General features: G+C 42.7%; 1 protein-coding gene and 1 pseudogene across 1 annotated transcript; both read left to right on the top strand.

Moving 5' to 3' along the window:
- LOC128360964 (uncharacterized) overlaps positions 1–27,528 on the top strand; it is a 101,046-nt pseudogene that overhangs the window by 4,333 nt on the left and 69,185 nt on the right.
- Positions 1,033–27,528, top strand: LOC128360059 (scavenger receptor cysteine-rich type 1 protein M130-like). Its single transcript, XM_053320372.1, has 16 exons — positions 1,033–1,141; positions 2,445–2,477; positions 3,751–3,882; positions 5,744–6,049; positions 6,193–6,486; positions 14,459–14,764; positions 14,957–15,238; positions 16,009–16,314; positions 16,507–16,797; positions 18,742–19,047; positions 19,387–19,671; positions 23,183–23,509; positions 24,622–24,684; positions 25,335–25,397; positions 25,599–25,727; positions 27,088–27,528. The coding sequence occupies exons 1-16, from the start codon at positions 1,033–1,035 to the stop codon at positions 27,366–27,368; spliced, it is 3,513 nt and encodes a 1,170-aa protein (XP_053176347.1). The 3' UTR covers positions 27,369–27,528.

The raw sequence follows: 27,528 nt of genomic DNA, 5'->3' as shown, positions 1-27,528 counted from the left end.
TATCACAGTTATTACAGCCATCACACATTTGCTCAGGGAGACTGTGTTTCATTGTTTCTGAGACTGCAGCAGGCTGCAAGCTCTTTTTGTGTTTCTACAGAGGCTGTTCTGTATGTTTGGAGTAGTTCTCACCTAACATATGTTCATCTTGGGTTTTAAATACAGTCAGAAAAAGAAGGCAAAGTGTCAGCTCCTTAACTTCTTTCCCTCTCTCTCTCGCTCTCGCTCTGTCTCTCTCTCTTTCCCTAATGCTTCGGCCCCAGAGCCTCTGCATGTGTTTGTGACCCAGCTGTAGAGCATCACAGTAATGAGAGTTTGTGTTTAGCTAGGAATGCGCGTCGTGGTGTAGGAATGTAGAAGATGGTCTGGTCAGTTACTCATATAGATTATCCTCATCTAACTATATATATATGTGTGTGTATATGTGTGTGTGAGTGTGTATATGTGTGTGTGTATGTGTGTGTGAGGCATTCATTGTCTGCACTCTCTTCAAATGTCTTCTGGCTGCTTCATTTAAAAAAGCCACTTTGACAGGAAATGCTTTTGAATTTAAAATGACCTGATTAAATTACTTTGAATTAACTCAATATTCTCCCTCTTTTGAATTAAATAAACATAATGCTTATGTTTTATTTAACTATAATGAGTGGATAAATAACTGCCACAAAACCAAAGACACAATTATATTGAATATATTTGACCCTAATACATTCATTGAAATCTACATGACCACAGAATCATTTTTTTCAGTGTATCTTTTCTTACAGTGTATAAAGAGTTGTGCAACCATGAGAAATGATCACGCATCACTTCTAAAGTATATTTTTTCGGGCTTTTTTGCCTTTAATGTACAGGACAGTGGAGATAGACAGGAAACAGGAGGCAGAGAGGGGGAATGACACGCAGGATAAGACCGCTCGGCTCGGGATTCAAACCGGGGTCACCTACCCAATGAGCTAAGCTCAACCCCCACGCATCACTTCTGAGAAGAGGAGGATCACTTGGTTTTTTTCACGGCTGATGAAATAAAAGATGAAACGTGATTGTCAGAGGAGAGCTGACGAGTGGGTCAGACAGAGACAGACGGTCTACCTGGTCATGGATCTCCTGCTGATGCTGTTGCTGTTGCTGTGGAGCTCAGGTAGGACTCTGCTTTAATCATCAATGTGTTCAAGCTTCAAAACCTCACCTGTAAAAGTCATGAAGAAGAAAAGCAGCTGATAGTTTTCACACAGTTTAATGACTCATGTGTTTCCATGGAAGTTGTAATAAGTTGGATTTTGATGCTCCTCTATGAGTTCACATTATTTTTCATCACTTTAAACTCAAACACATTTTCAAAAGCTTTTGTGTGATGACAGAAATACATCCAGTCGTCCAATTAAAACTGGACAAAGTGTTTAGTATGTAAAGTCATCAAAGTAAAAAGTTACTGCAGCTGCCAGAAACTGTAAATGTGGTGGAGTTCAACTTAAAGTAGCAAAATATGTGAGCTGTAGTTGAAGTGGTGTTTCCATCAGGTGATTGATATGAACTTCCTGCAGTCTGAACCGAGCCACAAAGCTGCACTTTGTTACTATTTCTGTCTTATATTTCATCAAATTGTCGTTATGATGTGACAGTAGAATAAGACACAGATCAGCTGTGAATAAAGCCGCTGTCTCTGGGTCCAGCGGCCAATCAGAGACTGGAGGACGTGCTGTTCACTCCTGTTACCATGGCAACAGCAGACGTTTAGCAGCTGGACGCGCTGTTGCGCAACACTTTTTTCTTATCAAACATACGAAGTTGAGCTGCTTCCTGTATCTCTGTCACACACACACACACATATTTACACACACACACACAAACACACACGCACACACAGATATGCACATACACACACACACACACACACACACACACACACACATGCGCGCGCACACACAGTCTGGTGTTTGTCAGTTGTGGGGTCCACCAGTCTTGTGGTATTGTGTATTTAACTTCATAATACTTTCAGTAACACATCCACAAGCGGGTACGGGGCAGGTTTACAAAACATGTTGGTTCAAATTCATCTTCACAGCTGATGGGAAAAGTACCGACCTTTAACTTTAGTTGATGAAGTGATTCAGGTCAGAGCAAACCGACCATACGTTTGAAAACACAAAGAGTTTAGATGTCTAGCAGACTGTCTCTGTCCTCCAAGACTGAACCAACACTTTAATCTGAGTTGTTTTTTTATCTCAGTTTTCTGGTTAATGAACATTTAAAGGTAAAACAAATGTAAAAGTCCGATTGTGGTCCACATATGTAGTTTGTGGCTTTGCAGGTCAGTGGTAAACTGGTCACATGACTCCTGAGTGAGTTCAATAATCTGTGTGTTTTTCACTGAGATGAACTGTGTTTGTTCAGTTCACAGCTCTGCACCAATATAAATATGAATGTTCTGATTTTGTCTCCAGGACTCCAGGCTGAAGATAAACACCAATCAACAGGTAAAAACAGAGAATATATCTCATCTGGTCTGAGAACTGAGGACTCTCATCTCCATCAGCAGAAGACAATCAGTCCACTTTGATTTATGACCAAATATCCTTCAAACTAATAACTAATAGCATATGATAATGTTACCATTAGCAACACGTATCTAAAATATTATTTGTTACACACTTAAGTTAAATAACAATGTTAATCAGTTATCAGTCATGAATGCAGGTTGGTGGAGGCCGGGAAGGAAGAGAAGAGAACAATTACAAAGCAGCTAGCTAAATAGGCTGAGGCCTAAACTACACAGGTGTAGGTAGTTTCCCTGACGTCCTCTAGTCCCGCCCACTGGCTCCTGAGCCAAGAATCCCAAGTAAAAAGGTAGAGAGGGACGGCACATGCTAATGTTAGCATTAAATGGTGAAAATCCAGATATTAGACACAGTTCAATTTACACACACTGAATTTCAACACTCAGATTAAATGTAGGAGAGTAAATTTAATGCACTTTGTAATAAAAGAGGCAGTGATTTCTTTCCATTTAGCTAACGTGTCTCCTCAGCTCCTCCCAGCGAGGATGTGAGAGGCGGAGGAATATATGTTCATATTATGAGTCAGAAATTATTCAGTAACATTTTCAACTAGCGGTGAGCAATATGGAAAAATATCTTTCACTATTATTTAAGGCAGGATCACGATCTACGATCTCATCACTATTCTATTCATGTTTTCTTTGAAGCATCATTTTCAAGTTACTGAACAGCACTGAAGACTCAACAATTAAAAAGCTTTGTTATAATTAATTTGTCTTAATAAAACAAACACTCACTAAAGACATGAGATCACATAACAACTCAAACAATTCCATAAATAAATAAGAGCAGGTGCAAAGCAGCATTAAACAGTAGGGACAGTCTATCTGACCTTGTTTAAAATGAATATTACAGAGAGAAACCAAACTCACAGCTGAGAAGCAAACAGTGTAGAAGTGTTACTGTGTTGATTCAGATAACAAGCAGCTTTGATTTCTGTTCTAATGAAACTCACTTTATTCTTTTACTGATGACTCTCTTGTTTCTGTTCTAATGAAACTCACTTTATTCTTTTACTGATGACTCTCTTGTTTCTGTTCAGAGACTGTCAGGTTGGTGGGAGGAGCCAGTCGCTGTGCAGGTACACTGGAGGTGAAACGAGGAGAATGGAGACCAGTGAGTGACTCTGACTGGACCCTGAAGGCAGCAGCTTTTGCCTGCAGAGAATTGGACTGTGGCTCTGTTTTTTCAGTAGGAAGCAGAAAGGAGTCCTCAGACATATCTCTATGGGAGATCAGACCTTACTGTCTTCAGGCTGGATCTACACTGAGGGACTGTGCATCATCAGGTTCCTCTTCCTCCATGGTGGAGCTCACCTGCTCAGGTAAATCCATCAGTGACATCATCTCTGACAGTAATACTCTCCTTCCTCTGTCACAGTGATAGTTGGTGGTTTCCATTGAACTGAACTGTAAACTTATGGAGGATGACGGCTTCCTAAAGGGTAGAGAAGTTAGCTTGTTCCTGGAGGCTCATTGATTCAAACTGAAACAATCTGAACCTTTAATCAACCTGCTGTGGTTCACTCACACACTCTGCAGTTCTCCTGAGCCAGCTCAGTCACATCCACCTTACAAACAACTACATCACAAATGAATATAGTTGCTGGTCTGTGTCTGAACAAAGAAGCAACAGTTTGCTAACAGGTTAAATATCTTCCAATCATTTCTGTAGGAAACTATTGTGTATGCAGTGTTGTATGAATGTCTTATTAACATGTTGATGGTCTCAGATGAATCAAACTGCAGCTGTTTTCTGTCTGATCTGAAGACAGCTGAGGATGTTAATGTGTTTCCTCCTCTGCTCTCTGACTCCTCTGTATTACACATGAATGTAGGAGTTCTCTGTGCTGTGTGATCATCTCTCAGTGATCAACGTTCATTTATCTCAACAAACAAATGAGGAGAAAACAACATTCAACTTCTCACAGAAGAAGGATTCATCATCTTGTTCCACACTGAATGTAGACAATGTTCATCCAGGTGCCAGATGGTTTTATTTGTAGTGAAATACACAACAAAAAGACAGTCTAGCATCAGTACTCTCCTGTTGCTTCTACTGTGACTGTGTCCACTATGACTGGGCTAACTTCCTTCAGCAAAGGATTACAGTGCCAGTCACTAACATAACAAACTAATACAACAACACATCTGAAAATAATCTGAGCCCCTAAAATGTCCAGGGTGCCACACCTCTCTGTATTTACAGACCTACTGCTTCAGCCAATCACCTCTCTGTATTTACAGACCTGCTGCTTCAGCCAATCACCTCTCTGTATTTACAGACCTGCTGTTCCTCTACACAGGCTGAACCAGACCTTAGCAATCTAAAACAGATCAGAAGTTACAAACTAGAACTTAAAACTCCAGAAAAAAAGGAAACTCTGGGAAATAAGAGAACACTGCTAAATGTAACTTAAAGTGTATTTTAAACATTACAGAAGGTTGATGAGTCTACATTTTAAACACAGATCATCTTTTTATCCTATTTATCTTTTTTAACCTGTTTTACCTGAAAGGTCAGAGCAATGGATCACAGATAACCTTGATCTGCAGATCATAGTGTGTTTTTAAATCAATCCCTTTGATAGAACAATGAATTACAGCATTTTAACTCAGCACCTTTATCTTTTCCTTTTACACACATGTTTAAATATGTTTTAACTCATATTGTTTCCATTCATTCATTCAGAATTACGGCATTCTTATAACCATTACACTGACACAGCTGGAACAAGCAGCATGTGATTGGCACTGCTGTTCATAGAGGCAGGAGACTGTTAGATGCTTTCATGCATTATTTAAGTAATGAACTGTTGGCTGTGCATTATTTGCATGTTATTTATCTTACCAACATATTCATCAGCATGCAACATCATTGATTAACAGTGAAGACAATCAAACTGTTTTGTTGTCCCTGAAACTTGTGTAGGACAATTTCTTTCCACACAAAACATTTGATCAGGAATTGATAAGAGAATCAATGAAGAACTGGACCAACTAGCAGAATAGATTATTGTATTGGTATCAATAAAATCTGATCAATTCCTGTCCAGAGGCCGAGGCCCGGCTACCAGAGACTCCACAGCTCCAGGAGGGGACCTCCTGAGATGTTTTATATTTGTCATGATATATAAGGTGGTAAATAAAGATCAGTATTAAATATTAAATCCTCTCTCTCTCCAGACTCTGTCAGGCTGGTGAATGGGACTAGTCTGTGTTCAGGCAGACTGGAGGTGAAGTCTGAGCAGTCGTGGTCCTCAGTGTGTGAAGCTGACTTTGACCAGCAGGATGCAGAGGTGGTCTGTAGGGAGCTTGGCTGTGGGGCTCCTTCAGTCCTCCAGGGGGCGCTTTATGGAGAAGTGGAGGCTCCAACGTGGACCAAAGAGTTCCAGTGTGGAGGCAATGAGTCTGCTCTCCTGGACTGTAGAAGATCAGACTCAGTTAGAAGAACCTGCTCACCTGGTAAAGCTGTTGGACTCACCTGCTCAGGTAGAAGAGGAGCTGCAGCTTTGATTTGTCTTCATTTCTGTTCTAATGAAACTCACTTTATTCTTTTACTGATGACTCTCTTGTTTCTGTTCTAATGAAACTCACTTTATTCTTTTACTGATGACTCTCTTGTTTCTGTTCAGAGACTGTCAGGTTGGTGGGAGGAGCCAGTCGCTGTGCAGGTACACTGGAGGTGAAACAGGGAGAGTGGAGACCAGTGGATAACTCTTTCTCTGACTGGAACCTGAAGCAAGCAGCTGTTGCCTGCAGAGAATTGGACTGTGGCTCTGTTGTTTCAACAGGAAGCAGATATAAGTCCTTATACAGACCTGCATGGTGGATCAACTCTTACTGTCTTCAGTCTGGATCTACACTGAGGGACTGTGTATCATCATCAACAGTTCCCTCTTCCTCCATGGTGGAGCTCACCTGCTCAGGTAAGTCCATCAGTGACATCATCTCTGACAGTAATACTCTCCTTCCTCTGTCACAGTGATAGTTGGTGGTTTCCATTGAACTGAACTGTAAACTTATGGAGGATGACGGCTTCCTAAAGGGTAGAGAAGTTAGCTTGTTCCTGGAGGCTCATTGATTCAAACTGAAATAATCTGAACCTTTAATCAACCTGCTGTGGTTCACTCACACACTCTGCAGTTCTCCTGAGCCAGCTCAGTCACATCCATCTTACAGACAACTACATCACAAATGAATATAGTTGTTGGTCTGTGTCTGAACAAAGAAGCAACAGTTTGTTAACAGGTTAAATATCTTCCAATCATTTCTGTAGGAAACTATTGTGTATGCAGTGTTGTATGAATGTCTTATTAACATGTTGATGGTCCCAGATGAATCAAACTGCAGCTGTTTTCTGTCTGATCTGAAGGCAGCTGAGGATGTTAATGTGTTTCCTCCTCTGCTCTCTGACTCCTCTGTATTACACATGAATGTAGGAGTTCTCGCTGTGTGATCATCTCTCAGTGATCAACGTTCATTTATCTCAACAAACAAATGAGGAGAAAACAACATTCAGCTTCTCACAGAAGAAGAAGGATTCATCATCTTGTTCCACACTGAATGTAGACAATGTTCATCCAGGTGCCAGATGGTTTTATTTGTAGTGAAATACACAACAAAAAGACAGTCTAGCATCAGTACTCTCCTGTTGCTTCTACTGTGACTGTGTCCACTATGACTGGGCTAACTTCCTTCAGTAAAGGATTACAGTGCCAGTCACTAACATAACAAACTAATACAACAACACATCTGAAAATAACCTGAGCCCCTAAAATGTCCCGAGGGGTATTGCATGAAACCAAGATAAGGGATTAAGTTGGGATATGTTAGTTATTCTGGCTGAATTCAGCCTCAAGTCGGTTGCATTAAAGCAGGTTAAATTCAACCCGGCCCAGTTACTATGGTGATTTATTCTCTGCGGCTAGCCTGCTCCAGACCAGGCTAACAACCAGACTAAGATTATTCCCAGGGATTCATCTGGCAGTTCTGTCAATCTTGTGACAAATTAATGGGTTTTACAGAATTTCCATGGTCTTTCTAAATATGTTGCAGCATTTTAATTATCCTGCATTAAAGTATTATAGATAGACTATATTGTCGTTTCATTAAAGTCTGTTTAACTGTTTAATTGCAACAACCGTTTTATAGTCATTCATGTGGTATCATTATTGTGCATAATGTAGATTTACGTTAGCCAATACTCACAATGTTACTTGGCTGCTTCTGAGGTTGAGCAGCGTCTGGTTCCTGTTACACGTTATTTTCTACTAGCATCAAATCACTGACTTCATATCCATTATGGGCTAAATAAGCAAGACATTTCCACAAAATTGACATGATACCTCAAGCCTGGAGTCCAGCAACACAGTCTCCTCATCTGCAGAAGTCCATCCTGCAGGGGGCGCTGCTGAGCTTTGATGGAGTAGGACATGAGTTTGGAAGCTCCTGCCAATTTCGATTAAAATTGTTATTCTTTTGCGCTTTTGGGTCACATTTTTAGTCTTGTCTTACGCCGCAATACTTTTTGCTGGGAAGTTTTAATCAGGGCTGCGTAAAATGGCTGGAAAGAACCCTAAAACTCGCAATACTATTTAGACGTAACTGAGGCCTGGTCCACAAGCAGCGACCGCATCCTCGAGTGAGCCGTCACCCCCTGCAGAGGTCGCCTCGGCGCATGCTAACCCTGACATTGCTGCCCTCAAGCTCGGGTTGCTGGCCTCGCTGAGGAAAGATATTGCTGACATCTTTAAAAAGGAACTCCAGGACACTCTCGGGGTTGCTTTGTCTACTATCAAGCTCGACCTGCAAACGGTGAAGACACAGCTAGCAAACGATAAAGCTGCTACTGATGCTACCATGTCCAAGCTAAAAGGTACGGTCGGGGAGATGGAGCACGCACTCACCGAGTGCTCTGATGACATCACCAAGATGAAAACTACTATCAAGTCCTTCACTGCTAACGGAGCCAAGCTGGAAAATAAATGTGAAGACTTGGAGTCCAGGTCCCGACGTAACAACGTTAGGATAGTGGGAGTACCGGAGGGTCCTGACACCTGTACAACTGCCGCTGTAGCCGCCTTACTAAAGGAAGCACTTGATCTGGTAAAGGAGCCGCTTTTGGACCGGTCCCACCGGACCCTCCAACCTAAACCCAAGCCAGGTGACCATCTTCGAGCCATTGTATGCAGATTTCATTACCACAGTGACTGTGTTGACATTTTACAGCGTGCTAGAGAGCTCCGACAGATTAAATTCAGAGACCTGACCATCTCAGTCTTCCCTGACCACACTGCCAAGATAGCCCGGGCTCGGGCTGCTTTCAACGAGGTCAGGCGGCAACTTCGTGGCATTGACGGTGCTCGGTATGGTCTGATTCATTCAGCGCGACTTCGCATCACATACAACGGTGTTGAGAAGGACTTAGTTTCAGCGGAGGAAGCCAGCGACTATGTAAAAACTGAGCTCCAATAGTCTTTCAGTCCTGTGTTGTATAATATTGTTATAAAATAAGGCTATATTTTGTGGTTTTGCACTTCAGTTCAGTTTTGCTACTGTATCCATCTGATCTCTGGGGAAATTTCATTTAAGTTGATAAGGCGATCATCTTTTTGTTTTGTTTTTATTGCTCATCTAGATGAAACAACATTTTGTAATGTGAGTTTTTTTTTCTATAACGTGTTTATCACCAGGGCATAGGCTTAAAGAGTTGAAGTCGGCGGGAGTTTTTTTTTTTTTCTCTCTGTCGTTTTCTTTTTCTCTTTCATACTTTTGTTTGCTCGGCTTAGTCTCCTGGTTGTTCCAACATTATTCTGAACAACTTTTGGTTATTGTGGGAAACACTGCTTTCTCCTTTGTTCTGTAGTTCTATGGGGACTTTGGGTGTATATATGTTTAGGGGTATCTCGGGGGGAGGGTGTCCAACCTCGGCTCTCTATGACCATTTGCATTTTTGTTGTTTCTCTTATTTATATGGTTAATGGCAATATTAATCTTAACCTCTTAGATTTATTAGTTGGAATATCAGAGGTATGGGTAATCCTGTTAAGAGGTCTAAGGTCTTTACACACTTGAAACGTTTAAACTTTGATATAGTATTTTTACAGGAGACTCATCTTCGCATTAAAGATCACCATAGGTTACATTGCCCCTGGGTAAGTAAAGTCTTTAACTCAAATTTTAACTCGAAAGCTAGAGGAGTCGCCATTCTTATTAACAAGAATGTTCAGTTCTCATCCACTGATGTTATCGCTGATAGGAATGGCAGATACCTCATAGTTGCTGGTACCCTAATGCAAAAAACAGGTTTTGTTGGTGAATGTATATGCTCCGAACTTCGATGATGTTGAATTCGCTAACATATTGCAGGGAAACATCCCCTTCTTGAATACTCACCTGCTGGAGATCTAAATTGTGTTTTTGACCCGATCTTGGATCGGTCGAATCCTCGCAATCTGACTCAATCTGCTATGTCTATAACATTCTCAGATTTTATGAAACAGAATGGTCTTATTGATCCTTGGAGATTTCGTAACCCTTCTATTAAAAAATGTTCTTTCTTCTCCCAGGTGCATCATTCATATTCTAGCTTCGATCACTTTTTTATTGACAGTACTCTTAATTCATGTGTAAATTCATCTGACTATTTAGGTATTGTAATATCTGACCATTCACCTTTATTATTGGATATTGGACTTTCTACCTATAAACATAGCCCACCACTTTGGAGATTTAACGCTCTTCTTTTGGCAGATAAAGAATTTAACGAATTCATTTCTAATTCCATTGATGAGTTCTTGTCTTTCAATCAAAATGACTCCTCTTCATAATCATTGCTATGGGAGACACTAAAATGTTACCTGAGAGGTCAAATAATTTCTTATTCTGCTCTTTCTAATAAAAAGATGAACGCTTGGCTTAATGAACTTACATTTGCAATTAGTAACCTTGATCAAAGTTATGCACTGAACCCTTCTCTGGAACTTCTTAAGCAGCGTCTTGATTTGCAAGCAGAATTCGATCTCATTTCAACTAAAGTGGCAGAGCGCTCGTTACTACGTAGTCGTGGTTCATATTATGAATATGGCGACAAGGCAAGTCGTTTATTGGCACATCAGTTACGATGAAAAGCCACTTCCCGTTTGATACCTAGTATTAAAAACACTCATGACACTATTACTACAGATCCCTTGGAAATTAATACTACTTTTAAATCCTTTTACTCTTCATTATATTAATCTGAATTTCCTACGGACAACACTAAAATGAACAAATTTCTTCAGAACCTTTCGAATCCTGTCATTGATACTAATACTGCCAAGCAACTTGACTGTCCACTCTCCCTTGAAGAAGTGTCAAATGCAATTAAAGCTATGCAATCCAACAAAGCCCCTGGCCCTGATGGGTTTCCGATCAAATTTTTCAAAACATTTACTGGTTAATTTGGCACCACTACTTTTATCTGTATTCAATGAATCCTTAGAAAGTGGCTCATTACCACCAACTTTGACACAAGCCACTATAGCTCTCCTTCTTAAAAAGGGCAAGAATCCAACCTCCTGTAGTTCCTATAGACCATTATCTTTGCTTAATGCTGATGTAAAGGTGTTGGCTAAAGTAATTGCATCTCGTAATTACATCTAGAGAATGTGCTCCCTCATATTATATCTGAAGAACAAAATGGTTTTATAAAGGGATGTCAGTTGTTTTTAATACCCGTACACTTTTTAATTTAATTTATTCAAAACATTCGACTGAACTCCCTGAACTTGTGATCTCTTTAGATGCTGAAAAGGCATTCGATAGGGTAGAGTGGGAGTACTTGTTTCCAGTTTTGAAGAAATTTGGATTTGGTGATACATTTATCTTCTGGATTTGTCTCCTTTATTCGTCCCCTAAAGCCAGTGTCCATACTAATGATGTTTATTCTGATTATTTTGCTCTTGGTCGTGGAAGTCGCCAAGGTTGTCCTCTGTCACCTTTGCTTTTCGCCATCGCTATCGAGCTTTTGTCTATTACATTAAGATCTTCCCCCTAATTTAAGAGAATCACCCATTATGGAATAAAATATAAATTATTGTTGTATGCGGATGATTTGTTATTGTACATAACTGATCCTACACGCTCTATTCCTGCTGTTTTAAGTACTCTGGAGAACTTCAGCACCTTTTCATGTTATAAATTAAATCTGGGGAAAAGTGAGTGTTTTCCCATCAATACTGCAGCATGTCATCTTCAACAGTCAGATTTACCTTTTTGATGTAGTCCATCTGGGTTTAAATATCTAGGTATTAATGTGACTCATTCTTTGTCTTGCCTTGCATCAGCTAATTTCACTCCTCTCATCTCCAAGATTAGTTCTGATATTCAAAGATGGGGTAATCTCCCCTTTAATTAATTGGCAAGATCGATGTTGTTAAAATGAATATCTTACCAAAACTTTTATTTTTATTTCAGTCAACTCCTCTTTCTGCCAAAACATTTTTTGACTCACTGGACAAGATAATTGGTTCTTTCATTTGGGGAGGGAAGTCACCTCGGGTTCGTAAATCTCTACTGCTAAGATGCAGACTTAGTGGAGGACTTGCATTACCTAATTTTCAAGCTTACTATTGGGCTGCCCACATCCATAAACTTTGTTACAGGTTAAAATCTCCTGGATCCTTTTGGTGTAAATTGGAACTATCATCCTCTAAGGGATCTTCTATACCTGCTCTACTTCATTCCTCTCTACCTACAAAACCCTCTCTATATACTGATCATCAAGTGGTTCTTAACACACTCAAAATTTGGTTTCAATTTAGACGGCACTATAAATTTGTAGCTCCTTCTTCCTCGGGTCCTCTAAAGAATAACCATTTATTTCCTCCGTCACTTTCGGACTCGATATTTTCAACGTAGCACGACAAGGGTATTACACAGTTCAAAGATTTATATGTAGATGGTGTCTTTGATAATTTTGCCAATTTGTCATCTCGCTATGACCTCCCTGTTACTCATCTGTTTCGCTATTTTCAGACTTGCAATTTTGTCACTAAGTGTTTCTCTAATTTCCCCTCTTTACCCCCAGAACACCAGGGGAAATCCATGCTAACATTCATTCCTCATCACAGAGGAATCATTTCAAAGTTGTATGATATTATCTTGGCTTTTAGCACCCAGTCAAATGTTAAACTTAAGTGTACATGGGAAGGGGGACTGGGAATAGAAATGCATGAGGAGACCTGGGAACAGGCCATACAGAGGATACGATCTACCACCTCTTGTGCTCGTCTTGGACTTATTCAATTTAAGGTCTTATACAGGGCACATTTCTCTAAGTCTAGTTTATCCGAATTGTATTCGGAAGTGGAAGACAAATGTGACAGATGCCATGGCTCCCCTTGTCACCTTAGCCACATGTTTTTTCTTTGTCCTGCTCTGAAACGTTTCTGTGCGGGTTATTTTTCTATTATGTCGACTGTTCTCGGGGTAAATATTCAACCATGACCTCTGATTGCCAAATTTGGGATTCCTGACCCCTGACTTGCATTTAACTCTACACAAAAGAATATTATAGCATTCACTTCCTTACTAGCAAGAAGTTTATTATTGTTGCATTGGAAGTCTGCTAAATATCCTTCTATTGGTGGCTTAAAGATGTTGTGTTTTTTTTAAAACTTGAGAAAATTAAATATACACTGAGAGGATGTACAGTCAAATTATTTTACAAATGGCAACCCTTTATTTCCTATTTCACTAATTTAGAGGTACTACCTGATTGAATGTGTGCCTGTTACTGTTATACCTTTTTATATTGCATAAATAACCAGTAGTATGTGTGTTGGTCGTGATGAGCCAGGTGGGGGCGTGGGTGGGGGGTTGTTTACTGTTTATTACGTGGCACTCTGTAAATTAATTTAATTATTTTCTTCTACATTTTTACCAGTGTTTTTGTTTTGTTTTGCATATGTAACTGATTACATGTGTGTGTGTAAAAAAGAAAAGGAAAGGCAAATTGTATGCATCCTGCAGCTGCAGATGTGCCTTCCCCCTGCTGTATACATGCAAGAACTTTTATTAGGATTTTTGACAGGATATGCCAGGCCTGTGATTTCAATGAAATAAAGTGACTGTCTTCTGGTGGCTAGAATAGAGTGACTGTGTTCGCAGACACAAGAAAATCCAAAGTAATATGTAAGTAAGTGATATATTTTTTGGATTGTTTTCATGTGCAGTAGTGCTGCATTATATACCTTGTATGAAGCAGTCAGTGTCCATTGCTGGGACACAGTCTGTGACAGTCCCTCCCGGGGTCCCCTCCATCACTGGCCTCCCTTTGTTAAGAGTACTTGGTGGGCCGCCCCCCTGTGCCACTTGTATGGGCTTTTTTTTTACTGCTAAAAATCATACACTCAATATGTCAAACACCTAATCTATTCACCTCATTTGTTCACTGTAATCTAAACTGAAGTTACTCACCAGCTTGCAAAATGTTCTTATATTTAATTTTGACTTGCTGCCAGGACCTCTTCTGGCCAGACAAGTTTGTTCTTTATGATGGATAGATCAATGGAATACCACATAACATAGGAAAACCAGATTAATTATATAACATTGACACACTGTGGATAATTGTTTGCACTTTATTATATTTCCTGAGTAGCATGCACTATAATTTGCCACATTTAAATCAAAGTGTGCAACTGTTGATTAGTGGGCTTGGACCGTAACTTCTTTAGTGTTTTAATTGTAATTATGACAGTTCTAGTGGAGCTCTGTGTATTAATTGTACATTTTTGCACTACTTACACATTGAACCGGTCCACGATTGTCTGCAAGGCTTTCTCCCTTTCCTTAATTACAGTTCTTGTGTTGCCTTTTTATATTATCAAATATATAAATCCTCTCTCTCTCCAGACTCTGTCAGGCTGGTGAATGGGGCTAGTCTGTGTTCAGGCAGACTGGAGGTGAAGTCTGAGCAGTCGTGGTCCTCAGTGTGTGAAGCTGACTTTGACCAGCAGGATGCAGAGGTGGTCTGTAGGGAGCTTGACTGTGGGGCTCCTTCAGTCCTCCAGGGGGCGCTCTATGGAGAAGTGGAGGCTCCAATGTGGACCAAAGAGTTCCAGTGTGGAGGCAATGAGTCTGCTCTCCTGGACTGTAGAAGATCAGACTCAGCTAGAAGAACCTGCTCACCTGGTAAAGCTGTTGGACTCACCTGCTCAGGTAGAAGAGGAGCTGCAGCTTTGATTTGTCTTCATTTCTGTTCTAATGAAACTCACTTTATTCTTTTACTGATGACTCTCTTGTTTCTGTTCTAAGGAAACTCACTTTATTCTTTTACTGATGACGCTCTTGTTTCTGTTCTAATGAAACTCACATTATTCTTTTACTGATGACTCTCTTGTTTCTGTTCAGAGCCTGTCAGGTTAGTGGGAGGAGCCAGTCGCTGTGCAGGTACACTGGAGATGAAACACGGAGAGTGGAGACCAGTGAGTTACACTCGCTGGACCCTGAAGGAAGCAGCTGTTGTCTGCAGAGAATTGGACTGTGGCTCTGCTGTTTCAGCAGGAAGTAGAGATGAGTCCTCAGATAGACCTGTATGGAGGGCCGGGTTTTGCTATTTTCTGTCTGGATCTGCACTGAGGGACTGTGCATCATCAGATTCCTCTTCCTCCAGAGTGGAGCTCACCTGCTCAGGTAAGTCCATCAGTGACATCATCTCTGACAGTAATACTCTCCTTCCTCTGTCACAGTGATAGTTGGTGGTTTCCATTGAAGTGAACTGTAAACTTATGGAGGATGACGGCTTCCTAAAGGGTAGAGAAGTTAGCTTGTTCCTGGAGGCTCATTGATTCAAACTGAAACAATCTGAACCTTTAATCAACGGTTCACTCACACAGTCTGCAGTTCTCCTGAGCCAGCTCAGTCACATCCACCTTACAAACTACTACATCACAAATGAATATAGTTGTTGGTCTGTGGCTGAACACAAATGACACTGACACAGCTGGAACAAGCAGCATGTGATTGGCACTGCTGTTCATAGAGGCAGGAGACTGTTAGATGCTTTCAAATTCATTATTTAAGTAATGAACTGTTGGCTGTGCATTATTTGCATGTTATTTATCTTACCAACATATTCATCAGCATGCAACATCATTGATTAACAGTGGAGACAATCAAACTGTTTTGTTGTCCCTGAAACTTGTGTAGGACAATTTCTTTCCACACAAAACATTTGATCAGGAATTGATAAGAGAATCAATGAAGAACTGGACCAACTAGCAGAATAGATTACTGTATTGGTATCAATAAAATCTGATCAATTCCTGTCCAGAGGCCGAGGCCCGGCTACCAGAGACTCCACAGCTCCAGGAGGGGACCTCCTGAGATGTTTTATGTTTGTCATGATATATAAGGTGGTAAATAAAGATCAGTATTAAATATTAAATCCTCTCTCTCTCCAGACTCTGTCAGGCTGGTGAATGGGACTAGTCTGTGTTCAGGCAGACTGGAGGTGAAGTCTGAGCAGTCGTGGTCCTCAGTGTGTGAAGCTGACTTTGACCAGCAGGATGCAGAGGTGGTCTGTAGGGAGCTTGACTGTGGGGCTCCTTCAGTCCTCCAGGGGGCGCTCTATGGAGAAGTGGAGGCTCCAATGTGGACCAAAGAGTTCCAGTGTGGAGGCCATGAGTCTGCTCTCCAGGACTGTAGAAGATCAGACTCAGCTAGAAGAACCTGCTCACCTGGTAAAGCTGTTGGACTCACCTGCTCAGGTAGAAGAGGAGCTGCAGCTTTGATTTGTCTTCATTTCTGTTCTAATGAAACTCACTTTATTCTTTTACTGATGACTCTCTTGTTTCTGTTCTAATGAAACCCACTTTATTCTTTTACTGATGACTCTCTTGTTTCTGTTCTAATGAAACTCACTTTATTCTTTTACTGATGACTCTCTTGTTTCTGTTCAGAGACTGTCAGGTTGGTGGGAGGAGCCAGTCGCTGTGCAGGTACACTGGAGGTGAAACAGGGAGAGTGGAGACCAGTGGATGACTCTTTCTCTGTCTGGACCCTGAAGGAAGCAGCTGTTGCCTGCAGAGAATTGGACTGTGGCTCTGCTGTTTCAACAGGAAGCAGAAAGGAGTCCTCAGACAGAACTGTATGGAGGATCGAGCCTGACTGTCTTCAGTCTGGATCTGCACTGAGGGACTGTGCATTATCATATTACTCTTCCTCCATAGTGGTGGAGCTCACCTGCTCAGGTAAGTCCATCAGTGACATCATCTCTGACAGTAATACTCTCCTTCCTCTGTCACAGTGATAGTTGGTGGTTTCCATTGAACTGAACTGTAAACTTATGGAGGATGACGGCTTCCTAAAGGGTAGAGAAGTTAGCTTGTTCCTGGAGGCTCATTGATTCAAACTGAAACAATCTGAACCTTTAATCAACCTGCTGTGGTTCACTCACACACTCTGCAGTTCTCCTGAGCCAGCTCAGTCACATCCACCTTACAAACAACTACATCACAAATGAATATAGTTGTTGGTCTGTGTCTGAACAAAGAAGCAACAGTTTGCTAACAGGTTAAATATCTTCCAATCATTTCTGTAGGAAACTATTGTGTATGCAGTGTTGTATGAATGTCTTATTAACATGTTGATGGTCTCAGATGAATCAAACTGCAGCTGTTTTCTGTCTGATCTGAAGGCAGCTGAGGATGTTAATGTGTTTCCTCCTCTGCTCTCTGACTCCTCTGTATTACACATGAATGTAGGAGTTCTCTGTGCTGTGTGATCATCTCTCAGTGATCAACGTTCATTTATCTAAAAAAAAACAAATGAGGAGAAAACAACATTCAGCTTCTCACAGAAGAAGAAGGATTCATCATCTTGTTCCACACTGAATGTAGACAATGTTCATCCAGGTGCCAGATGGTTTTATTTGTAGTGAAATACACAACAAAAAGACAGTCTAGCATCAGTACTCTCCTGTTGCTTCTACTGTGACTGTGTCCACTATGACTGGGCTAACTTCCTTCAGCAAAGGATTACAGTGCCAGTCACTAACATAACAAACTAATACAACAACACATCTGAAAATAATCTGAGCCCCTAAAATGTCCAGGGTGCCACACCTCTCTGTATTTACAGACCTGCTGCTTCAGCCAATCACCTCTCTGTATTTACAGACCTGCTGCTTCAGCCAATCACCTCTCTCTATTTACAGACCTGCTGCTTCAGCCAATCACCTCTCTGTATTTACAGACCTGCTGCTTCAGCCAATCACCTCTCTGTATTTACAGACCTGCTGTTCCTCTACACAGGCTGAACCAGACCTTAGCAATCTAAAACAGATCAGTAGTTACAAACTAGAACTTAAAACTCTCAGAAAAAAGGAATCTCGGGGAAATAAGAGAACACTGCTAAATGTAACTTAAAGTGTGTTTTAAACATTACAGAAGGTTGATGAGTCTACATTTTAAACACAGATCATCTTTGTATCCTATTTATCTTTTTTAACCTGTTTTACCTGAAAGGTCAGAGCAATGGATCACAGATAACCTTGATCTGCAGATCATAGTGTGTTTTTAAATCAATCCCTTTGATAGAACAATGAATTACAGCATTTTAACTCAGCACCTTTATCTTTTCCTTTTACACACGTGTTTAAATATGTTTTAACTCATATTGTTTCCATTCATTTATTCAGAATTACAGCATTCTTATAACCATTACACTGACACAGCTGGAACAAGCAGCATGTGATTGGCACTGCTGTTCATAGAGGCAGGAGACTGTTAGATGCTTTCAAATTCATTATTTAAGTAATGAACTGTTGGCTGTGCATTATTTGCATGTTATTTATCTTACCAACATATTCATCAGCATGCAACATCATTGATTAACAGTGGAGACAATCAAACTGTTTTGTTGTCCCTGAAACTTGTGTAGGACAATTTCTTTCCACACAAAACATTTGATCAGGAATTGATAAGAGAACCAATGAAGAACTGGACCAACTAGCAGAATAGATTATTGTATTGGTATCAATAAAATCTGATCAATTCCTGTCCAGAGGCCGAGGCCCAGCTACCAGAGACTCCACAGCTCCAGGAGGGGACCCCCTGAGATGTTTTATATGTGTCATGATATATAAGGTGGTAAATAAAGATCAGTATTAAATATTAAATCCTCTCTCTCTCCAGACTCTGTCAGGCTGGTGAATGGGGCTAGTCTGTGTTCAGGCAGACTGGAGGTGAAGTCTGAGCGGTCGTGGTCCTCAGTGTGTGAAGCTGACTTTGACCAGCAGGATGCAGAGGTGGTCTGTAGGGAGCTTGGCTGTGGGGCTCCTTCAGTCCTCCAGGGGGCACTCTATGGAGAAATGGAGGCTCAAATATGGACCAAAGAGTTCCAGTGTGGAGGCAATGAATCTGCTCTCCTGGACTGTAGAAGATCAGACTCAGCTAGAAGAACCTGCTCACCTGGTAAAGCTGTTGGACTCACCTGCTCAGGTAGAAGAGGAGCTGCAGCTTTGATTTGTCTTCATTTCTGTTCTAATGAAACTCACTTTATTCTTTTACTGATGACTCTCTTGTTTCTGTTCTAATGAAATTCACTTTATTCTTTTACTGATGACTCTCTTGTTTCTGTTCTAATGAAACTCACTTTATTCTTTTACTGATGACTCTCTTGTTTCTGTTCTAATGAAACTCACTTTATTGTTTTACTGATGACTCTCTTGTTTCTGTTCTAATGAAACTCACTTTATTCTTTTACTGATGACTCTCTTGTTTCTGTTCTAATGAAACTCACTTTATTCTTTTACTGATGACTCTCTTGTTTCTGTTCAGAGCCTGTCAGGTTGTTGGCAGGAGCCAGTCGCTGTGCAGGTACACTGGAGGTGAAACAGGGAGAGTGGAGACCAGTGAGTTCCTATAAATGGACCATGAAGGAAGCAGCTGTTGCCTGCAGAGAATTGGACTGTGGCTCTGCTGCTTCAACAGGACCGAGAAAGGAGTCCTCAGACAGACCTGTATGGTTGATCAGACCTGACTGTCTTCGGTCTGGATCTACACTGAGGGACTGTGTATCTTCACCAGGATCCTCTTCCTCCATGGTGGAGCTCACCTGCTCAGGTAAGTCCATCAGTGACATCATCCATCCATCCATCCATCTTCATCCGCTTATCCGGGGTCAGGTCGCGGGGACAGCAGCCTAAGCAGGGAAGCCCAGACTTCCCTCTTCCCAGCCACTTCGTCCAACTCTTCCCATGGGACCCCGTGGCGTTCCCAGGCCAGCCGAGAGACATAGTCTCTCCAGTGTGTCCTGGGTCTCCTACCGGTGGGACGTGCCCTGAACACCTCACCAGGGAGGCGTCCAGGAGGCATCCTGATTAGATGCCCGAACCACCTCATCTGGCTCCTCTCAACGAGGAGGAGCAGTGGGTCTATTCCGAGCTCCTCCCGGATAACTGAGCTTCTCACCCTATCTCTAAGGGAGAGCCCAGCCACCCTACGGAGGAAGCTCATTTCGGCCGCTTGTACCCGCGATCCTGTTCTTTGCGTCACTACCCAAAGCTCGTGACCAGAGGTGAGGGTAGGAACGAAGATCGACTGGTAAATCGAGAGCTTCGCCTTTCGGCTCAGCTCTCTCTTCACCACGACGGATCTGTGCAGAGTCCGCATTACTGCAGACGCCGCACCGATCCGCCTGTCGATCTCCCGCTCCATCCTTCCCTCACTCGTGAAGAAGACCCCGAGGTACTTGAACTCCTCCACTTGAGGCAGAATCTCATCCCTGACCCGAAGAGTGCACTCCACCCATTTCCGGTTGAGGACCATGGCCTCGGATTTGGAGGTGCTGATTCTCATCCCGGCCGCTTCACACTCGGCTGCGAACCGATCCAGTGAGAGCTGGAGGTCACGGCCTGATGAAGCCAACAGGACCACATCATCCGCAAAAAGCAGTGACCCAATCCTGAGGTCACCAAACCGGACCCCCTCAACGCCCTGGCTGCGCCTAGAAATCCTGTCCATAAAAATTATGAACAGGATCGGTGACAAAGGGCAGCCCTGGCGGAGTCCAACCCTCACCGGAAACAAGTCCGACTTATTACCGGCAATGTGGACCAAGCTCTGACACCGGTCATACAGGGAACGGACGGCCCTTATCAGGGGGTCCAATACCCCGTATTCCCGGATAACCCCCCACAGGACACCCCGAGGGACACGGTCGAATGCCTTCTCCAAGTCCACAAAACACATGTGGACTGGGTGGGCAAACTCCCATGCACCCTCAAGGATCCTGCAGAGGGTGTAGAGCTGGTCCACTGTTCCATGGCCTGGACGAAAACCACACTGCTCCTCCTGAATCCAAGGTTCGACTATCCGACGGACCCTCCTCTCCAGCACCCCCGAATAGACCTTACCAGGGAGGCTGAGGAGTGTGATTCCCCTGTAATTGGAACACACCCTCCGGTCCCCCTTCTTAAAAAGAGGGACCGCCACTCGGACTCAATGTCCCCCGCCTCCCCCGGTACGTGGTCGAAGCTCTCCCAGAGGCGGGAGTTGAAACTCTCTCTGACAGGAGACTCTGTCAGACGTTCCCAGCAGACCCTCACAATGCGTTTGGGCCTGCCAGGTCTGCCCGGCATCCTCCCCCACCATCAGAGCCAACTCACCACCAGGTGGTGATCAGTTGACAGCTCCGCCCCTCTCTTCACCCGAGTGTCCAAGACATGCGGCCGCAAGTCCGACGACAGGACTACAAAGTCAATCATTGAACTGCGGCCTAGGGTGTCCTGGTGCCAAGTGCACATATGGACCCCCTTATGCTTGAACATGGTGTTCGTTATGGACAGTCCGTGACGAGCACAGAAGTCCAATAACAGAACACCGCTCGGGTTCAGATCGGGGGGGCCGTTCCTCCCAATCACACCCTTCCAGGTCTCACTGTCGCTACCAACAAGGGCGTTGAAGTCCCCTAGCAGAACGAGGGAATCCCCAGGGGGAGTGTTTTCCAGCACCCCCTCCAGGGAGTCCAAAAAGGCTGGATACTCTGAGCTGCTGTTTGGACCATAGGCACAAACAACAGTCAGGATCCGTCCCCCCACCCGAAGGCGGAGGGAGGCCACCCTCTCGTCTACCGGGGTAAACTCCAACATACAGGCACCAAGCCGGGGGGCAATAAGTATTGCGACCCCTGCCCGGCGCCTCTCACCAGTGGCAACTCCAGAGTTGACGAGAGTCCAACCCCCCTGGAGGAGACTGGTTCCAGAGCCCTTGCTGTGCTTCGAGGTGAGGCCGACTATATCTGGCCGGAACTTCTCAACCTCTCGCACCAGCTCAGGCTCCTTCCCCACCAGAGAGGTGACGTTCCACGTCCCTAGAGCTAGCTTCTGCAGCCGAGGATCGGACCGCCAAGGTCCCCGCCTTCGGCTGCTGCCCAGCTCGCACTGCACCCGACCCCTTTGTCCCATCTCACTGGTGGTGGGTCTGTGGGAGAGGGTTCCCATGTCCCTTCTTCGGGCTGTGCCCGGCCGGGCCCCATGGGCGAAGGCCCGGCCACCAAGCGCTCGCATCCGAGCACCACCCCCGGGCCTGGCTCCGGGGGGAGTCCCGGTGACCCGCGTCCGGGCAAGGGACACGAAAGACCAATTATGTTGCTCGTCATTGGGGTCTTCTGAGCTACCTTTTGTCTGGCCCCTCCCCCCGGACCTGTTTGGCATGGGAGACCCTACCAGAGGCATAAAGCCCCCGAAAACTGAACTCCTGCTACCATGATATCCTCCACCATGATAAGGTAGTAGCTCAGGGAGTAGTCATCATCTCTGACAATAATACTCTCCTTCCTCTGTCACAGTGATAGTTGGTGGTTTCCATTGAACTGAACTGTAAACTTATGTCACTTACATCACAAATGAATATAGTTGTTGGTCTGTGTCTGAACAAAGAAGCAACAGTTTGCTAACAGGTTAAATATCTTCCAATCATTTCTGTAGGAAACTATTGTGTATGCAGTGTTGTATGAATGTCTTATTAACATGTTGATGGTCTCAGATGAATCAAACTGCAGCTGTTTTCTGTCTGATCTGAAGGCAGCTGAGGATGTTAATGTGTTTCCTCCTCTGCTCTCTGACTCCTCTGTATTACACATGAATGTAGGAGTTCTCTGTGCTGTGTGATCATCTCTCAGTGATCAACGTTCATTTATCTCAACAAACAAATGAGGAGAAAACAACATTCAGCTTCTCACAGAAGAAGAAGGATTCATCATCTTGTTCCACACTGAATGTAGACAATGTTCATCCAGGTGCCAGATGGTTTTATTTGTAGTGAAATACACAACAAAAAGACTAGCATCAGTACTCTCCTGTTGCTTCTACTGTGACTGTGTCCACTATGACTGGGCTAACTTCCTTCAGCAAAGGATTACAGTGCCAGTCACTAACATAACAAACTAATACAACAACACATCTGAAAATAATCTGAGCCCCTAAAATGTCCAGGGTGCCACACCTCTCTGTATTTACACACCTGCTGCTTCAGCCAATCACCTCTCTGTATTTACATACCTGCTGCTTCAGCCAATCACCTCTCTGTATTTACAGACCTGCTGCTTCAGCCAATCACCTCTCTGTATTTACAGACCTGCTGTTTCAGCCAATCATCTCTGTGTCTCCTACCATGGACGGGGTCTCCGGGGCCCAGCAGCAGGGGTTTCAGGTTCTCCAGGGCTCCAGCTTCATTATCAGCTGCTCCGTCCAGCCTCAGTACCCAGGAGGCTCCTTCCAGCTCACCTTCACCTCCTCCAACACAGTGTCCAAAACCCAGCCAGCTGTCAATCACTCTGCTGACTTCCTGTTTCCTGCTGCAGACCCCGCCCACCAAGGAAACTACAGCTGTGTTTATGGCGTCTATGTTTTTTCTGATAAGTTCTCCTCTGAGAGCCGTCTGCTCTCTCTCACTGTCAAAGGTAAGCTGAAGCAGAGTGTGAAGCTCAGTCCAACTGAGACGTCACACTGACTTTGTTTCCATGTTTGATAAAAAGTCATGAGGCAGCCGGAGCGACCCAGCGACCTACAGAGAGCTGAGTCACAATCTGATGAAGGAGCTGTAAACTGTTTCCTTCCCGGCTTCTTTAACATTATTCAACCATAACAACTGTGTTGTAGTGGAAAGTAAAAGTCAAGCCAGATAAGCACTATAATGATAACTAGAAAATTCCAGGGAAACTTTGAGTGCCACGGGGCTACTGCCGGAACGAGTACAAGATTTATTTCCAGTGTTCAAAAGTCACCCTGATCATATAACACTAAGTAACTTTTACTGTGGCAGTATTAAGTACATCTTACTGGTCAGTATCAAGTGTAACAGTAGATGTAAGTAGACAGTAGCACACAGAGCACAAGGCAGTAGCAACATGCACTAACTCTAAGCACTACACTACAGCACACAACACAGTGTGTACACACACACACACACACAAACACACCATACCTGCCGGCCTGCATTTTACCAGTAAGAGTGTCAATAACTGACACTTCCACTCTAACTTTGACGAAAAAGTGATTTCCACTCCTCGTTTGACTGCTCATAGTTTGAAAAGTTTACATGTTATGTAAAAACAATTTGGTATTTTTCCAGAGAGGACAAGATTTCCTCCATTTTAAAGTTTGAATGACGTTTCTATGTGCACGTATGAGCGAGCTAGGTGACTCTATTTTGGGAATAAGTTTGGGAAACTTTGGAATTTCAACACCAAAAGTCATAGCACCCCTTTCCTGATCGAGCAACATGTTTTGATGTATATATTGTTGTGGTTTTCTCAAAGCTGTGGGAGTAGTTATGCGCCAAATAAGTATGGAGAAGATTAATAGTTGCCTCGGGGCACTCCTTTCCAGCTTTACTGGAATGGAGTTCCTCGGAGCTGAGCACCCGTGGCACTAATGAAATGTAAACATTTAAAAAAATTTAAAAAAACACTACATGCTGAACAAAGGTCAGTCTCCATAGTGATCATGTTAACAACTTGAAACCTGCTGACTATAAACTTCACAATAATGTTAATGTTAAATGTGTTGACAGTGTTGGAGACCAAAATGAACGCCAGTGAAAACGCGGTGGAGGAGCTCAAGATACAGAGTGCAGGTAAACTGATTACATCATTATTAAAGTCTGTGTAAAGTCAGAATAAATATGTGTTCTGAGTTTGACATATCACAGAAAAGTGTGTTGTTAACCACCCTGCCAAATTTCAATGATTAAAAAAATCACCAAATATATAAACTTAAGCTTCAAAGTTGTGTAAAAATCAGCCTCTTTCTCTGCTCCCAAACGCTGAAGCCCCGCCCCCTACCAAGTGTCACCTGTCAATCAAAGTCACCACCTCTACCAGAAACATGGACGCTACGTCTGAGAGCTTTCTGCTGCTAGCCCAGCTGCTAGCTCGGCAGCTAACTAAGCTGCTAGCTTGGCGGTTAGCTCGGCGGCTAACTCGGCTAACTGGCTAACTGTAGACTGTAGTAGTAGTAGTGTGTGCTGAATGTATTTATACTTCTACAGCAGCAGGGGCGGGTTTATGCTAATCCTAGCTCCACAATTCAGATCTAAATGGTTGAAATGCTTTTTACACCTTTTTTAGAAATAAATTTTTGAGCTATTTAATATGTTTAGAAGAAAATGTCTGAATGGTCTTTAAGAACAGCAGTAAGCTGCAAATTACACAACTGCTAGTTTATTAGCTACACAGTTATGTAGATTATTTCCATTTAAAATAAAAATGTTGAATGTGTTTACAGGTATGATGACCAGATTGAAAATCTGTGAAAACGAGGTGGAGGAGCTCAAGAGACAGAATGCAGGTAAACTGCTTATATCATTATTAAAGAGTAACTTCGTCCAGTAATCAGCCTGCTTGTACTGCCGTCTCACACAAGCTCCATGCTCCGTTCAAACAGTCATGATGCAACAGGATCAGAGTAACATCAGTTTCTATGAAACCACAACTGTTTATAAGTGGAGCTATTTTTTTCCTCTATGTGAATCTTCTCACATCCACACAGACCAACCAAAGGTGGCGTTCTCTCTTGGTCTCACTGACGACAGACAAATTGGGCCCTTCAATACTGACATCACACTTAAGTTCAGTAAAGTCATCACCAACTTTGGTCGGGTCTACAGTCCAACTACAGGTACTCACCTCTTTCTGCTACACACACAAATAAACTATTATAATGTAATGAACTCATTTTAATATGTATTCATTGTTACAGCTTTCACTCCATCTTTTGTACTGACTTTTTGTCTCCACTATGGCTCCAGCTGCACACTTTCTGAGGAGGAGACATTTCTCTTTGAATTGGCCCTTTTAAGATTTCACCTATTTGACCTTTTACAGTACATCATAACTCTGTGTCCTCTCAGAGGGTTTGAGCCAGGCCGTTGGTTCTTTGCCAGCATTGAGTCATGTGTGTGATTTTGTGTTATGTAATTACAAGGGCTGTCAAACGATTAATTTTTTTAATCAAGATTAATCGCAGAATTTCCATAGTTAATCACAATTAATGACGTTTTGAATTACATGTTTAAAATCCTGTTATTTTCCATTTGAAGGCAGTTTTAAGCCCATAATGTAAAACATTTCTTACCAGAGTGTCTTAACTGGGAATCAATCACGGCTCTGCTGCGACTCCCACACTCCAAAATGGTCCTTTGGTGGAGCTGAGGCTGGCTTGGCTGCACCTGGGTGTTTAGCGTGGAGGTGCTAACTCAAACTCCACGTACTCCGGTGGTAGTTAAACTCCGTTTGACACAGGTTGCATTTTACTTTTGACTTGTCAACTGAAGCGTCTGGAAGTGTTTTAAAGTTAAACAAGCCGTTCAAAAGTCCAGTAGCTCTCTTACTTTCCATCAGCGCGGTAGGTTTACTGCAGGAGGCCACTTCAAAGCATAGCGCTACAGCTAGAGGAGCCGTCTACGGGGGAGTAGAAGGGACAAAAAGGCTTGCAACATTAAAATGTGATTAAAAATAATTAACGCGTTATGGATTGCATTAATCTAATCGCGATTAAAGCGTTAATGATGACAGGCCTAGTAATTACATCTCATGTGGTGACTGATCAGGTTCTCATGATGAAGTGAGTTTGTCGTTTATGCAGTTTTGTGAAACCTTTTCAAAACCTTTGCACAGACATTTAGAGTTACAGAGAAAACACAAGAGAATGATTTGTTCTGCAAAGGCTTTGAGAGGCTTTTGCTCTGTTTTAAGGTGCTCACTTATATCTCTCTGTTATATCACTTTCTATAAACCTTATGGGATGCAAACTGACTCACTGAATGTGTAACTGAGAGCTCTCAACGTTTACAGACTATACAGTTGCTGAGTAATGTGATGTTAACAAAGCAAGAGCACTGAACAACTATTCCTTCAGATTAGACAAACCCACTTACAGCAGCCTGACCAAACTATTGAGAAGCAAGAGCGTACTGAACTCAGAGAAGAGGTCGTTCAACAGCAGGAAAAAGCTTCACTGATTTTCTCCTCTGTTGCAGGTGTCTTCACAGCCCCAGTCAGAGGAGCCTACTACTTCTCATTCAATATACTGGATACCCGGAGTAACACATGGAGGGATGTTTATCTCTATCACAATAACAAGAGAGTGTTGACCAGTCATAATTACAGTGTACATAGCGGGGAAAGTGTTTCTAATTCACTGGTTCTTCAGCTGGAAAAGGGGGATGTGGTCTACCTGGTTTTAGCTGCTGGCCATACTGTATACGATGATGGTAATGATCATACTTTCTTTAATGGATTTCTGCTTTTTCCACTGTGAGACTCAAACATGAGAATTGATTTACCCCCAAATGTTTGGCATAGTGTATAAACAAGTCATACAGTATTCATGTGTATATGAAAGGATGCACATTGTTGCTGTGTTGACTTTGCTCTGCAACAAACTACATATGAAATAAAAGAATGAATATGAGGTTAAA

This window comes from Scomber japonicus, chromosome 6 (genome assembly GCF_027409825.1).
Source record: "Scomber japonicus isolate fScoJap1 chromosome 6, fScoJap1.pri, whole genome shotgun sequence".
In the NCBI taxonomy this organism is placed as follows: domain Eukaryota; kingdom Metazoa; phylum Chordata; class Actinopteri; order Scombriformes; family Scombridae; genus Scomber; species Scomber japonicus.
Note: the sequence above shows the minus strand (reverse complement) of the source record. Positions and strands in the feature narration are given on the sequence as shown.

What these genes read in the sequence shown, in the direction of transcription:
- LOC128360059 (XM_053320372.1), top strand. Translation starts at nt 1,033, where the DNA reads ATGAAACGTGATTGTCAGAGGAGAGCTGACGAGTGGGTCAGACAGAGA. An exon ending in AGATAAACACCAATCAACAG is followed by an intron (nt 2,478 to 3,750) that starts GTAAAAACAGAG and finishes CTGTTTTTTCAG; the next exon opens with TAGGAAGCAGAAAGGAGTCC. An exon ending in AGTGGAGCTCACCTGCTCAG is followed by an intron (nt 15,239 to 16,008) that starts GTAAGTCCATCA and finishes CTCTCTCTCCAG; the next exon opens with ACTCTGTCAGGCTGGTGAAT.